The sequence below is a fragment of the Poecilia reticulata genome, chromosome 3 (assembly GCF_904066995.2).
Source record: "Poecilia reticulata chromosome 3, P_reticulata-male-v2, whole genome shotgun sequence".
Taxonomy (NCBI): domain Eukaryota; kingdom Metazoa; phylum Chordata; class Actinopteri; order Cyprinodontiformes; family Poeciliidae; genus Poecilia; species Poecilia reticulata.
This window is the reverse complement of record NC_088832.1, coordinates 28658236-28674275: the sequence shown is the minus strand read 5'-3', so window position 1 is coordinate 28674275 and position 16040 is coordinate 28658236. Positions and strand designations below refer to the sequence as shown.

The window sequence follows — 16040 nt, the reverse complement described above, 5'->3', positions numbered from 1 at the left end:
CAAATGCGATCGTGCATGGCCGCAACCTCAAACTATTAGCATGACCTAAACGACAAAACCATGCTCCTGTTAATGGTATAATCACAGAGGGAAATGATTTATGGCTTTCGTTTTTAGGTAACACTTTCCCCATAACTTCCAATATGGGGGAAACTATCTGTTTTCACCATGTGCAGCCCCTCACACCACCTTATAGGCTGTTAAAGCACAGTAAGGAACAGATTGCTGTTGTAAATTTTGGTTTCAAACTAGAAACCATGAAATCTGCTGCAGGATTTCAGAAGGTGACAACAGTTGGAAAGTTAACTCATAAAAAAGTGATTGGGATTTTGACTGGCTTGGATTTGACGGTAGAAACTTTGAAGTAATTTCCAATAATGTACTTTTATCAGTGTATCTCTACTTGGCTTCCTTTGCCATCCATCACGTCCTTGAAATACAGGAGGCCTTCAGTGCATTTCAAAAATGGATGAGGCTCGTCTGCTGCCAGCTATTTCATGTTCTGTAGAAGTTAAGGATATTTGGGTTCACATAGGGACATTAGGCCTTCGTGGAATCATTTCAGGAATTTTAGTTTGTTTAACTGAAGAACATGACTGTAATATTTTAAGGGGCTGATTATTAGCTAAATTATTCTTGGTGTGCTCAGTTTTTTTCCTGTGGCCATAAAAGCGGAGGAGCTGGTAATTCACTTTAATGTAGTTTGCCCTCTGACCAGTAGAGGGAGGTCACTGATTTATTTCTGCTACATTTTGTCAGGAATCTGCAATTGCCTCCTTGGGCTACTTGATTAAGAGTGATTCCACAGAAATGTGTCAGTTAATATTTTTAGTCAACCACATCATACAGGCACAGTTGACTCTTTGAAGGCTTATTCATTACAGAGGAGATAAGCATGTTGCAACAGCCAGCCTTCTCTGGAGCAGGTCAGGAGTCCCCTATTAAAAGTGACTCTACGTCAGGTCATAAATATTTTGTCAGGCCTACCTTTGAGAGGCAGGCGAGCCGGGGCTTCTCTTCACTGCTCGGTTTTGCCACATGAAAGTGCAAATGGAAACACTTTAGGGCTGGGAGCTGCATCAGTCATGGCTGGAATAAGATGGCCAATAAAAGGGGCGTAATTATTACGCTCCATCATTTGACACAGCTCGAGGGTTTTGGGCTGTTTGCCTGCTTGCTGTAAGATTGAGAAAGAGAAATCCCACCCATGAATAATGGGACCTGCACTTTTTACAACCCCACAGTGTTTGAGAGAGAGAACTTTGAAGATGTGTGGTCTCTGTGTCACCTCCGTCTCTCTCTCACTTCCTCCCTGTCCCCTCGTTCATTGCCTCAGCCGTCTACCTTGCTGCACTGCTGATGTGTAACCCCAAAGACTTTTTTTTTTTTTTTTAGCCTTTTCTTCCAATTCCACCACAATTTATGGCTTCTGCATTCATGTAGATTGATAAGAGCTACTTTGGCTTGTTGGTGACAAACAAAGCCAATTTCTGCATTTCATTTGGTTCAAGCGGCAAACTCCAAACTTTAATTTGGGTTCATAAACTATAGGCTTGCTTTCATTGTCGTAAATCTTTAGCTTTTTGATTTTTCATGATTTTAAAGTGCCTCGCTGTAAATTCTTTGAACTCGGTACGCATAGGTTTTGAGGTGAGCACCATCACAGTAATGATACATTCTGTAATCACGAGGATGCTATTCCGTGAAATGCCTCTGCATTCCTTGGTGTGTCTGTTTGATATACGAGAGCCATGAGTAACAGTAAACTGAGCTGATGTAGACATCATGCAGGTGTGTAGACTGTGTTAGCAGGAAACCATTTGACTTGCACAACCACTGTATTATCTGTCACCGAAGCTCCACACAGAGAAGCAGGATCCAACTATAATCCAGTGGAGACATTTTTCGGTTGACGCCATATGGTTACACAGCTATGCTGTTAGTCTGCTTGATGGTTTTGCAAGTAATATGGAGGGGGAAATACTTTGGTATTCGGGTGAAAGAGGCTGTTCGTTATACTGTAGGAGCTGCTAGGCACTGTGCTGCCTGTCTGTAAGAGAAAATAACTAAGAGTGGGGCTGAAAATACAAGATAGATGAGCTGCTGGTTTGACGTGTTGGTCTACTTGGGTTAGAGCCTCAGTGTTACTGGCACAAGCTGAATTTGGGATGTTTGACATATAAATTGAAGAAAATTGATAGTTCTGCCACCAACAGAGTTTCTGTGTGCTGTCCAAATGACTGGCTTTGCAGCTTGTCACCTGCACAGCTCCATATAAAATGAATGGTTCACGACATGGTGTTGAATGTAATTTGTGTCCATGTCATATGACATGACAAAAGAGTGAGTTTGTGAGTTTCAGGCAAGTTTAAGGATTGTCTTTAACACCTAAACAAGTAAACCAAGTTATTGAAATGTTGATTTTCTAAATAATCACCTGAATGTTGACACAAAGTTATTTTTCTCAATCCCAGTGATGAAAACATGTTTTACATGTTGTGAAAATTCACCTGCTCCAACTTAAAGGCATGACAAACTTGGTTTTAATTGTAGATGGTGGGAAGATTTAGTAGAATGTCTTCTTTGAGTTCATTGGGTTTTGGGGTCCTTTGGAAGAAAAGGTGGTGTTGGGATTTGCAGAGTAGATGTGTTGGGTTCGTGTCGTAGCCCACGTGTACTTTGTGTACGGAAAGCAATTTGAAGATAGTGACACATTTCACTGTTGTTCATTTTTGCTTAGGCCACAAATCTGTAGAAACATTGATCCATGTGATTTTTGTAGTTTGAAACTGCCATGTCAGCTATGTGTCCAGCTGTGGGGGTTCCTTTCCGATCAATTTTTTTTTTCTAGTTTTTATTTTGAACAGAATAACCACAGTAAAATACTGAATAATCCAAACAGATGGATAAGGACAGACCAAACAACACAGAGATAATTGCAAATATATACATACATATTACTGAAGACTTAAGGGAAAATTAATATTATTTTACATTTGCTGTAAATTCATGATTTTAAAGAGATGCAGTCGGTGTAAAAAGATCATTTTTTGCCAACTGTCAGATCAAATTATCTGGGCTTTACCGCTCTAAAATTATTTAAATTGTACTTGTCGGGTACAAAACTACACACCACCAATTCCACCATGTCATTATTTATTAAACAACAAATTAAAGAATTTATGAGAAATTAATGACAGACCCAAAGTCAAGATACATGAAGAGAATATGTTAAACTTTATACTCAGTGTGTGGTCATCCTATGGCACAACTTACCCTATTTAAGAACCAACCAGAGCATCAGGAGCAAGCACCAAAAGCCAACAGATGCCCAATGTGAAGGCGAAGAAAAACAGAAGGAAAGCCCGAGATTAAAAAATGAGATTCTGGGGATTAGTAAAGGGCATTAAAATGGCACAGAAGATTATTCTGATGTTGGTGACGCTAACTTAAGGTCAGTAAGCAAAATACATCATCGTAACAAACAGAATGCAACACTGGAAATAACTGAAGCAAAATACTCTCACTGTTTTTGTTTTCTGATTTTATATTCTTTACACGTTTGCTTCCAAATAAATGAAAGGGTATGATTGTACATCATGTTTTCAGTTTGAATCGTTGAATAATAACAGATGTCATCTGGTTAAGGCATGTGCATGTGTATTTAGCAGTGTAGTGACAATGGAGAAAACAACAAAAGGCCATTTAAGAGCTTTGACAATGTATTAATACCCCTTTAACTTTTCACAATGATGGACCAACGCAAAACAGTGTACAACTGTCAGTTTGATGGACAATTACACTTTTTATTGCAAATTGCTTTACAAGAAAAAGTGTTGCATAGATTTGCATTCAGCATTCTCCTACTCTAAGTGATACCACTTAACAAAATCAATACTTTTCAATCTATCTTCTGAAAATGAAATAGTATGGCAAAACTGTAAGACTGTAAGCCACCCAAGATATTACCACAGCATCAATTAACAAAACCAATCAGGAAAGCCGTGATAACTCTGAAGGAACTGCAGTGTTCCACAGCGCAGCGGGGAAGCCTGTCAGCTAGTAGACTTGCTGTCCACAAATCAGAAGTTAGGAAACAGTGGCATTAGGAAACGCATTGTTAAAAGAAAGCCAAAATAAGTCTGACTGGCAGTTTCTCAAAAGTCACATCAAACACATGGAAGAAGAAGCTCTGGCAAAATGAGACCAGATTTCAATCTTTTGGGCTTTCATGTTATGTGTGGCAGAAAGGTAACCCCACACATTCCTATGAATACACTATTTCTTTGGTAAAGGATGGTGACTGATGGCAGCATCCGATGCTAAACATACACCCAAAGCTACAATAAAATGGTCTACATCAAAGCATGTTCATGTGTTAGAATAGTCTAGTCAAATCCAGTTCTAGCTCTGTTCATAAATGCTTTCCATCCAATCTGACAAAGAAGGAAGGGTAAAAATGTGAGATCTAGATCCGTTAATCTGATTGAGACCTGCAGTGGGAACTGCATGAAGTATTGCCTGAATTCTAGGCCACATATTTTTGTTAGTGAGAATAATTTGAGAACTATTGATCTGTTTTCTCCTTATCTTGCACAATTTTGTGCTAAACTACCTTGTAAAATCTCAACAAAACTACATAGAAATTTGTGGCTGAAATAAGCCAATATGTAAAAAAAGTTTTGAATAGCTACTTTAAGCTTCTTACTGTGATAACACTTGAACTAGTCAAAGTGATCAAATGGAGTTTGATATAAGCTGAAACGGAAACCTTTAGATCTCACTATGATTTTAGTGAAAAGTCTTCACTCCCACTCTTGGCAGATGAGAGCAGTCACCAGGCACAAGCTAAAGGGAATAAGGTCCACAGAAGAAGCTCTGCCCTGGGAAAACGGCAGCTCTAACGTTACTGTGTGCCATGCTCCACATCTGGTGCACTGGAATCACGTTGAGGACATGTATGGACTGATAAAGGGAGCAGGAGTGGCTCTTGCTTACAAGCATGTCACTGATGATGGAACTGAGACCTGGATTTTTGGACACAGAGCAGAGGTCAAACCCAGGTTAGAGATAGAAGCAGGGGTCGCAGTGCAACATCTACCCAGAGCGCACAAAGCCAGCTTTTCATCCCCTCTCTGTCCATTTCACCAAGTCTGTAATTGTCTTTGACAAAACTCATTAGCAGAGACCTTGTAGCAACATCGACAATCAGAAATTCCATGGAGAGAGACATGCACAGAAACAATGTCCCACACAAATTTCATTGCGCCTTTTGACAAAATGTAATGAACTGTGTATATTGTCCCCCTCATGTGAACTCTGAGCAATTGGTACAAAGACTTTGTTTTATGAGCCTTAGCTGCCCAGCGTGGGACACATCAAATGGCACCTCCATGCTGGCTCTTTTGTCAGACCAGAGGGCAAATTATTGTTTGTAATGCTGTTGTTGTTATTATGGCTCCTATTTATACAAAGAGGCCATTGATATAGTGTCATAATAATTCATATTCTTTTACATTGCAGGGACATACTCATTAAGTGGGGGCATAAATGAAAAGTGCACATGAGGATGGATGTTCCTGATGCCGCCTTGTCAGAAGTTAACCTCTCTTTGACCTTTAGCTTAATATTCTACAACTGACTCAATGTGATATTGGTGTAAGGTCATTCCTGGGCATGCTTCATAGAGGAAAAACGCAAATATGTTTCTGTGCTCTTTTCTGTATTGTTGAACCTTCATATTACTGTACATTTTTTTTGTATATTTAAGATTTGTTTTAAAAGTAAAGTTTATTCACTTTCCATCTGTTTGCATTTTGATTTTAAGAAAGCATAAAATTGAAAATGTGTATTCACTTATGCAGCTCAAAGAAATATCAAGTGTAAATGCTCAAATGTATGTATTGAATTATTTCGGGCCCTATGCTTAATTCATACTTAATTACATATATCCTTACATAAGTTTTGTAAAGATGTTTTGCTTGTCATGATAAAACCACACTCTTTTGGGGAGGGGGATTTTGTGTTATTGACCATCTCAAAGTATCACTTATTGTGAATTAGTAGGACAAGACTACAGTAACGCTGGTTATACTGGTTATAATGATAAATCAAAGGCTTGCTGCCTTTGCTGAAAATGGTTTCCAGTTTTTAATGTGTCGCATCTCTTTTTGAAGTTTGCCGGGGTGGGAGTGGATGTAAATCTCAGTCTCAGTCTCAGTCATAGATGACCATAATCACAGTTAATCAAGTCATCTTCTCTGTATTCGTGTCATGTGTTCACAACACTGACTTAGCAGACCACCTGTCATTTGTAGCAGTTAGCTGGAATGTAGAGCTAAAAAGAGCAAGGGGTGCAAAGCTGCAACTTGGCCCAAAAAAGACTAATGATGTGTGACAATATAAGAAGGACAGTGGGGGGTCTGGAGAGGTCAACAGACGATGTATGTGTGTGAGGGTGAGAGGAGGCTTATGTGTACAGGTGCGAAGGGATATACTTAACTTAGTATAAATTTATGGGATATTTTGATGGAAAAATTCAATGTTGGTTTAGAAACGCCCTCTGATTTCATACAAGGGATGGTCGCAGATTAAAGTTGTCAAACCAATTTAAGGTTTCATGTTTACCACAGCTTGTTTTCCTTCATTCCTTTCTGCATATTTGTGCCTCATTCACAGATTATCTAAAATCTGTTTTGGATTATGCAAACACGCTTTCACAAGCACCCCGTTAAGCCCCCCTCTCCAAAATAAAAAAAAAATGTAATTTACCAAGAGGAAGGAGTGTATTAGGGAGATTTCGCTGTGCATATACTCTACCTTAACAACTTATTTTCCTGTAATGCTGTAGTTTGTCACAGATTTCATGTCTCATCTCAGATTAAAAGATGTCAGAAAAACAGAAAATCTTCTGCTTAGCCCCTCCCCCATTATAGCAAAAATGGCAAAATGCCTATTCACTCATTGTCATTAGACTTGATTTTGAATACACATTCTTCTTTATGCTTTATTTATAGACATTCTCCTCTCTCTCTTTTTTTGTCTCTTTATGTCTCTTGTGTTCTCTCTCTCTGTGTCTTTACTGTCTTTACTTTTTCAACATTTTCCTATGTTACGATCTTATTGCGCACAATTATCCCATTATGACAATAATGAGCTATTGACTAGGAAGAAGTTTTAGATGTTTGAAAATTTATTAAAAATAGAAAAAGTAAAGTAACAAAATGTGGAAAAGTGAAACACTATGTATGGCATGCGTCTATATAAAGCATAGTATGTATGTGACAAGGCACAAGTCAGAGCCGACTGATATGCCATAATGGTTCAGTGTTTTCACATCTGGTCTATACTGTCTATAAAAGGATGCATATTGGACATGCTAATTGCTTCAGGGACATCAGCGCCATCAACTAGCCCCTGCTGTACCCAAGGTACATCACCATGGTGGTAATCCCATTGTACATGCACCATTACCTTCAGCATAAGGCAGCTTTTCTTTACTGCCTGCTGTTTAATCAAAATTGGTGTTAAATATTTGATACATGCCATCGCAACATATTAATGGATGCATCACGGATGATTATTATAGAGGGGGACAAAGAACACTCTGGCTCTCCATTAGCAGCATGTCATTACCACTCCGGCAGTAAAAGTTATGATCCGTCCAGATGCAGGACATTTCATATCATTTCTGCCTCCAGATACACTTGTTCCCCTTTGCTCATCTTCAGACCGCTTTGCTTGATCTGTTTGATGTCTTGAACATACTTCACTGTTAGGGTTTGTTGCGACAAGTTCCCAGCTGTTTGAGTCCTTTTATCTCTCGCAGGTGGCTTTATGTACACAGATGCGTCTTAATAAATCAGAACATGATTAATTATTCAGTCTGTGTCTTAATTCCATATAAACATTTAAAGTCATATTATGTGGGTTTCTTGCAAGACATTACATTTTTTGAGACTGAGTTGCAGCTTACTAAAACACTTGAACCAAAATAAGAATATGGCATAAAAGAAATAAGTAAAGGATTTCTATCACAGATATGTCAGCACACTGAGAACTGATGTAAAGTTCATGCACTCACCACTTAGTTGTGGCCCTTTTTCATGTTATACTGCATGTGTTTCATGAAGGCCATCAGCCTGTGGCTCTCCTGAAGTGTTGTGTAAGCCCAGGTTGTTTTATTAACATTTAGCTTGTCTTGTTAGGTCTGATGTCCCTCTCTTGACAATATACTCTTTATGGGGTTTAGGTCAAGCAGGTTTTCTAGCCAGTCCAGCACTTTGCCACCACGGTCATTAAACCAGGTATCGGTGCTTTTATCAGTGTGGGCAAGTGCCAAGTCCTGCTGTATTTTTAAAAGAACATCTCCATTAAGCTTGTCAGCTGAGGCAAGAATGAAGTGCTCCCATTTCCTGATAGAATGGTGCACTGACTCTGGACTTGATGAAGTACAGTGGACCAACACCAGCATTGAAGCACCTCCTCCCTATCCATCACTTGTAATAGAAACTCCCCACTGGACCTCAAGCAACTTTGATTCAGATCCTCTCGACTCTTCTTCCAGACGCCAGGATTTTTTTTTTTTCTAATTATATGTGAAATGTACTTGCATGTAAAGGGGGAAAAAAACTAGATCAACAACACTTCAGTCTCCTTTTTCCTTAGGCCAAGTGAGATGATTCTGATGTCGACTCTGTGTCGGGAGCAGCTTAACCGTGCAGTAGTTGTGTGTGTGGAAGCCCTGATTCCAGCAGCACTCCACGCCACGTAAATCTCGCCTAAAACTACTGAATGGACTTTGCTTCACAATCCTTTCCAGGTTGTGGTTAACCCTGTTTCTCATTCATCTTTTTCTTACGACACTTTTTCCTTCTGCTTAACCTCGCTTCAATATTTTTGGACTTAGTTCTGTGTAAAAAAGTACATTTGTTTTATAATGACTTTTTGTGGCTTACCCTCTTTATGGAGGGGATCAATAAGTTTCTGCTGGACAAGAGGCAACACTTATCCGTCTCCTCTATGACTGTTTTGGTCGTTATGAAAATCTTTTTTTTTCTATTGAGTTATATAATATTCCATTTTGTTGAAAGACTGAATTTGGAGTTTTAATAAGTAAATGCCACAATTATCAAAAGTAACAGGAAAACACATACAAGCATGTGCTGAATCATTTTAAACTAACTAAATAAATTCCTTTTGTTGTTTTAATTTCACATCAAATTTTTAGCTGTCAAGTGGTAAATGCATTTGTACCCTGACGTTTGAATCTCTTGTTTGTATTTTCAAAGATGTGGAATTAACATTTTTATTATTTGCCTTTTATCTCGAGGGTTTTTCACCGGACAGAAAAACGTAATCTGAGTAGGCCTAAGTTATTATTCCTGTCCGTCCTCTTCCTCACTGTGTAGCTTTTCACGGATTAATCTACGAGCCAAGGACGCGCAGAATGACCACAGCTTCACGGAATTGAGTCCGAATCGCCCTAATACGAAAAAATAAAAATAAAAACTTTTTATTACAAGCATAATCCCTCTCAGACGATCTGAAATGAGGTTTGTGGAAGCTCTCGAATATTTGCAGGTAATGTTTCTGATAGTGGTCCAGATTCAGATTTAATCTTTCCTGGTGTGGTAATAAGTCCGAGACGGACAGGAGTTCAAAATAAAAAAAAGGGAAAAATAGAAAACGGTAGTGAGTGATTTATAACGCCATTGTGACAGTAATCAAGTTTCTTCTTTTTTTTTTCAAACTGTAGAAATTATTGAGTGGCGTTATTAGCAAAGGTTTATTGACTTATGATCATTTTTCTTTTCTTTTCTTTTTTTTCTTTAAATCTTTCAAGTATAGCTATAAACTCTTCAGGTGGATTCGTGCCTCACAATCATAAGGACTTTATCCGACATCTTTTCGGAACTATTTGATTTTAAAAGTTTGGATGTTATTGGCGTCTTTTTTTTTTTTTTTTCTGTCGACCGTCAACATGGATCACACACTACAGTGATCAGCTTATTAGGCTACGTCTGTCTGTAGGAGAGAAAAGAGTTGGTCCATAACGAGATGCTCCACGAGCAAACCGGCGCAATCAAAGGGGTTTTATGATCGACCATGTGAACCTTTCTGTCGGGTTTGATCCTACAAATGACCTTTTAAATTAACACAATATTAAGTTAGTGCAGCGGCTCGCTACACAGGGGACAAAGCAGCATTCATCTTCCGCCCCTGCCTCGTTGCTCGGTCTGAACAGCAAAAAAGTGTTTGATGCCACTCCTGATTAGATGCTGACAATACAGAGAGGATGTCCCCTTTCTTCTGCGACTTGTGGATTTTACGCACGTCTCTCCTCTGAATTATGACCTTCCATTAGTGCTGAGGCTTCCGGCGTTGTGTCAAGATTCCAAATAAAATGAAATAAACTTTGATCAAATGCGCAAACGCAAATGTTGTGTAATTGGCTGAATGAGTGCTCATATCTCATGTAAATAATAACAAAAGACATGGTCTGTTAGGGGAAAAAAACCAGCAATGTATTAGAAATGTCCCGAAAGGCAAACAGAGGGAGGGCGTACAGTTCGACACAATGACAAAAGTAGATAATAAAAAACAATACATCCAAATTAAGCGCAAAACAGCAGATCCAATCCTAATCACTAATTCCAGGAAGATTTCCTCTGTTACATCAGGCAAAAAAAAAAAAAAAAATCACACAATACACACAATAAACACAATTAAAAAAAGGGAAAAAAATAAGACACATCTGACCCATAAACATAATAAATAATAATCCAAAAATGTTGACATAACAAAAATGTTAAATACACAGAGAAATGAATAAATTATGCTGCACTACACGATTGCCTTACACAAATTCAGCCCGTTTCATTTTGGGCCATTGCTCTTACACTTTGCATCTAGAAATATTTTTTGCATAAAATCTTTTTATCGCCATAAAAAAACAATGTTGTGCAAAATGATAGTCGAGTCCACAGCTTGATAGTTCTCACTGCAACAGAACCAGGCAGCTCACACTCAGGCCGCCACATGGTCAGTGTGTCTTTTAGTGCATATTAAATGTCCCATTTAGCTGCTGTTAGACAAGCCCCAGAAATCTGAGAGAGGAAAAGGAAACAGAGGAAAAAATACATGAAAAGCTGTAAATATCTCTTCTTATAATCAGGAATAAAGCTGACTATTCTACAATTAATATTTCAATTTTTATAAGATTTTCATCCTACAGTTCTTATTATGTAAAGTGTTGTTTTTTTGCTCTCTTCTTAATGTGAGGAGGAAAAAACACTTGAAACACAGCATATTTGGTGAGTCCTTCGTGCCTCATCCTCCTGTGTGTGTGCGTGTGTGTGTGTGTGTGTGTGTGCGTGTGTGTGTGTGTGTGTGTGTGTGTGTGTGTGTGTGTGTGTGTGTGTGTGTGTGCGCGTGGGGTGTGCGTGTGTGTGTGTGTGTGTGTGTGTGTGTGCGTGTGTGTGTGTGTGTGTGTGTGTGTGTGTGTGTGTGTGTGTGTGTGTGTGTGTGTGTGTGTGTGTGCGTGTGTGTTTACTTCACTGGTTTCTTCCAGATCAGTGCAGCTGGCACTCACCTGCTTCACCTCTTCATGACTGGTCTGAATGCAGTGACCTTGTCGTTCTGCACAGTCCCACAGGCTTCGCTGAGGTCAGATGACTGAATCTCTACCTTGCCACTGGAGAATCCTGCGTGTCCAAGTAAAAGCACACCTCAAGAAAGTTGCTTCAGGTTGGGAACGTGTTGTTTTCTATCATAAAATCAAATGCATTTTCACATTTGAAAAAAAAATAAATTGGATAGCAAATGCGGTGTTATTTGAATGCTGTGGAAATGAACTTTTGCAGACATACCTTCGATCGTTGTGTACTGACAGGTATCTGGAAGGGCAGCATAAGACGAGCTGTGAAGTTGGAGGCCCTTGTGGCTGTAGCTGCCTGTGCCGTAAACTTTTGAGTGCAAGGATGAGCCCTCAGGGAAAGAGCTTTCTGAATTTGTGACACTGTTAGACTCAAGCAGGCCTCTTGTGGCTCCACATTGTCCAGTAGGAGCCCTAGGAAGTCTGCTGCTCTGTAGTTGACAGTCCCCAGTTAGGCTTCCTGTCCTTAGCTCCGAACCAGGCTGCTGAGGGTTTAATATAACCCCTGAAGCTGCGGTACGGGCCAACGACCAAATGCGTGGCTTTTCTGATGATTCAAAATGAGACAGGGACACCGCTCCTGCTGACGGGACGCTTGCAGGAGCCGCCTTGGACACAATTGGATCTATGAAATCCGACGGGAGATGAGGGAGGGCGGCGACACCTTTGATGCTGCAGGGGAAAGTGTGGAAGCTGTTTGTCAAGCTCAAGTGAAGGTCAGAGCTGCAGTCTCTTTTCAGGGGAGCTCCAGGTGCGACCATGGATCTCTGGAGGTCCTGCTCGTCAGCTGCCACCTTTTCACAGTCGCTGTCCAGCTTGTCACAGTCGTCCTCATCCATGTCCTCCAGGTCACTCAGGTGCAGCTCTTTCTCTTCCTTGCAGTCACTGGAATCTAGATGAGGGAAATAAACGTGTGCTGTATAAAACTTCGTGAAATACTGGGAAACTGTCTGTAGACTGTGTTGTGATATCAAAGTATTTACCTTTGGTGGCACAGTCCTGGTCGCTCTTACTAAAGTCCTCCTTTCTATCATCGTTAGCCTTATTCTTTGGTGACCAGGTCATCTTGTTCTCCTTCTTTAGCCGTCTCCTGGCATTGGCGAACCACGTGGACACCTGGGTGAGGGTCATCTTGGTGATGATGGCCAGCATGATCTTCTCTCCCTTCGTAGGGTAGGGGTTCTTGCGGTGCTCATAGAGCCATGTTTTTAGTGTGCTGGTGGTTTCACGCGTGGCATTCTTTCTGCGAGCTGTGCCATTAAAGTCCACCGTCCCGTATCTGCAAAGTGAAGCAGGCACAAACACACCCAGTCAGTCTCTTTACTGCATCCTTTAATAATTAGATTTCCATCTCCAGGAGCATCAGTATGTGGTGTGACGCTGATTTCTGTATCAAAGTAAAAGGTGAAGGTGGAAAATGTAGCTTTTAATGTTTAGGTCTTGCTGTATGAACATGGAAAAACATAAATGTAGAACTCACCTGTCATATTGATACTGTCCCAGTGAGTGATCGTAAGGATAGTAAGCAGCGGTTTGAGTGATGCCAGAGTGTAAAGTGCCTGTGCTGTCCTTAATGTCATACTGTGGATTCTGTTAAAAAAGGAAGAGTTTGTAGTAAGTTTGATTGCCTTTGAGAAATTGTTTTAATGCTTTAAAAAAAAAAGATCATCTTAAAGATTTTCTTTTTGTTTTTCTTTTACTAAACCGACTTGTTTTTAGCTCATATAAAAACAAGCATGAACAACATTTAACTCAAACGGGAATTAGAGCTACAATTCATGGGTTTCAGAAATAGTTTACTGCTGTGACTCTGATTTTTACTGTAAAGCACTCTTGCAGACATTAATAGTAGTTTGACCAAAACTGTTAAAGAAACAAGGAATTTAAAGTTTAAGCAAGACTTTTGCTTCCTTTTCTCCCCCCCCCCCCCCCACCCCAAGTATTTTTTTTTCGGTCAAATTATGAACAAATTTCAATTTAAAAAAAAAAGATCTACAAACAAACAGTAACTTTTTTTTTCAATCTCTGAAGCAAAGCAGAAAAAGTACATTTCGAGTCTAGACTGAGTTGTATTTCTTAACTTCTTCACCTCATTTCATTGATGCTATTTTCACACTGACAATTGTAAGGAGATGCTAATGTTGCAGCTGGATTCAACTGCCTTTCAAGACCTAATTGTTTGCAGTGTGAGATAAATTGATAAACCTCCTGATCGATCAGCCAGAGCTCCCTCATCTCTCCCCTCCCCGCCCCCCCACACCTCTCAACCCGCTTTTGCGCGCCTGTGAAGCCCACCAGAGTGGAGTAGATAGCGGATGGGTCGGTGCTGTAGGGGAAGTAGTTGGCGTAGTTCTGGCTGGCTGCGGCCGCAGCGGCGTAAGGAGAGCCGTACATCCCCAGCGCTGCGTTCAGCTCCGTCCGGCTGCTCGCCAGGAGCCGGTTCTCGTAGGAGGGGCAGCAGAAGGAGGCGGCGGCTGCGGCTGCGGCGGTCTGAGAGCTGCCTGTCCCGTCAGAGACCGACCTGGAAATCGAATCGCAGCAAGTCGTACTGGGGTTTGCCGACACGAAAAACTGCATGAAGAGAGTCGTGGATAAATAATGGTCATTAATGGATTCAGCTCTGAAGTGGATATCTGTGACAACTCTGAACTGATTGTGGACTTTGCGCTGCAAAAAAAAAATATATATATACTTGTGCTGGGATGATGAAGCGGAAAAAAGCAAAATGCTTGTCTAAAAATAAAAGGTTTAATTGTCATGTGCAACCTGCCTTAGTTCAAGGTAAGTCAGCATTCAGAAGATTTCGGAAAAGAGAAACTAGTATTTTAACTCAAAAATAATGCACTTTTATTTATGAAATAGTTAATATTAAATAACATATTGTATAGTAAGTGAATGTCAGTGTTAATTGTTTTTAAATGATGTTGAAACAATAAAAAGTTCTGCGCTTAAAAAGTGACCTGTTTTATTTAATTTTTTTTTTTACTTTAAAATAACGAACGTGATTCCGATAAATATAAAATACAGAATGCAGTTAAGCAGTAATAATCCTACAATTTAATTCCACGAGTTTGTCATTCATCTTGATAAAAGTTAAAAATATAACAAAAATCCACCTAAAAGTTGCTCCATAACTTTTTCTGGAGAGCAACGACTGTCCCCTGATCACCTAGTTTGTCATTCAGAGCAGAAACAGCTTGTGGAAATTTCAAAATGACTTTTATTAGTAGGGAAAAAAAATATTTTTCCTAAACAAGCTTAACCGCGCATCAATGTGTTCAATCGGTGACATTCATCTGTATTGTCATTTGAAAAGCACGTGAGTTCATTCATAATTCAGTGTAATTGGACATGGGTGTGTGTGTGTGTATATTGATATTTGGTTTAACAACAAAACCACATGGCGAAAATAGCTGTCAGTGCCGTCTGAGCAGTGGCAGAATGATAAATGATTCGCATTAAAATTAGATCTCAGTTACGTGTAATCAGAGAAAATATGCAAAACTCCCGAATTCCTATTTATTTAAACTTAAGAGAAATGAAACGAGAGACGACTTACTTGTGAAGTTGCATTGTAAGGATATCCAAACTGCGAGAAAGACATTGCTGCTTCCTTTGTTACCATCAGGAATATTCTTCACCCTTGATCGATTGCAACCAATTCTACTTCAAATCCATCGTCTTGCACACACTTTCCACGCACGGCCTTTCGCTCAATAATAGATGACTTCAGTCAAAAGGAGGGAGAGTTTGGAGTGGCAGCAGCTGCAGATTGTTTTATATGAATGAATAATCCCCCACAGGATCCGATAAGAAATGAAATTAAGCGTCATTAAGTGGAGAAAAAAAAAATGTTGTTGTGTTGGCTGAAGGAGGCTTAAAGGATAAGTAAGTCTTCCAAGTTATGGACTCTGCTTGTGCTATTATTTGTGGCTCTATAGTTCTTTAGCATTCACCCATGCAAGGGTATCAGCGTGACGTCACTGTAATCCCGGAACGGCAGGGGTACCAAGGATAGAATAATGTCTATGCCAATCACATCCAGCGCAGGGTTTTCTTAAGGTGCACTGTACACTTTCTTGTCCTGATTTCTTTTCTTTTGCCCATTTCCCCCCCCACCGTGACATACTTTTTGGAATAAGTCCACCACCTTTATTGAACCGCTGAACGCCAAACCTTATCCAAAGTTAGAGAAAGAAACATTTAATTTAAAAAAATTGTTTGGCACGAAAACATATTTTCACACTCCAGATGTTTAGAACCGTTGTTTTATTTGTAGTCAATTACTTATAAATGAAGCTAATATATAATGTTGAGCTTTGTTATTATTATTTTTTAATTCCACCCTCTGCTCGCTTCTGGCACTTTGGCCAGAGGTCCATCA

At 39.7% G+C, this 16040-nt stretch overlaps 1 protein-coding gene across 3 annotated transcripts; it reads right to left on the bottom strand.

Annotated features, from left to right (window-relative positions):
- Positions 1-10504: 10504 nt before the first annotated feature.
- Positions 10505-15824, bottom strand: irx6a (iroquois homeobox 6a). Of its 3 annotated transcripts, none has more exons than XM_008405572.3 (7): positions 15216-15822; positions 13952-14227; positions 13137-13246; positions 12640-12935; positions 11871-12548; positions 11594-11705; positions 10505-11108 (listed from the first exon to the last, which is right to left on the bottom strand). In XM_008405572.3, exons 1-6 carry the CDS (start codon positions 15279-15281, stop codon positions 11599-11601), a joined length of 1533 nt encoding a protein of 510 aa, XP_008403794.1. In that variant the 5' UTR covers positions 15282-15822; the 3' UTR covers positions 10505-11108; positions 11594-11598. The 3 variants fall into 3 exon arrangements, with proteins under 3 accessions (XP_008403794.1, XP_008403796.1, XP_008403795.1); XM_008405574.3 differs by having other exon boundaries at positions 13952-14177; XM_008405573.3 differs by lacking the exon at positions 10505-11108 and having other exon boundaries at positions 11678-11767; positions 15216-15824.
- Positions 15825-16040: the final 216 nt, after the last annotated feature.

Bases quoted from the DNA above. Each gene is read 5' to 3' on its own strand.
- irx6a (XM_008405572.3), bottom strand. From the start codon at position 15,281: ATGGTAACAAAGGAAGCAGCAATGTCTTTCTCGCAGTTTGGATATCCT. The intron at 14,228-15,215 runs GTAAGTCGTCTC...CTCTTCATGCAG, and splicing joins CTTACAATGCAACTTCACAA to TTTTTCGTGTCGGCAAACCC. The intron at 12,936-13,136 runs GTGAGTTCTACA...TTCACTTTGCAG, and splicing joins GGACAGTATCAATATGACAG to ATACGGGACGGTGGACTTTA.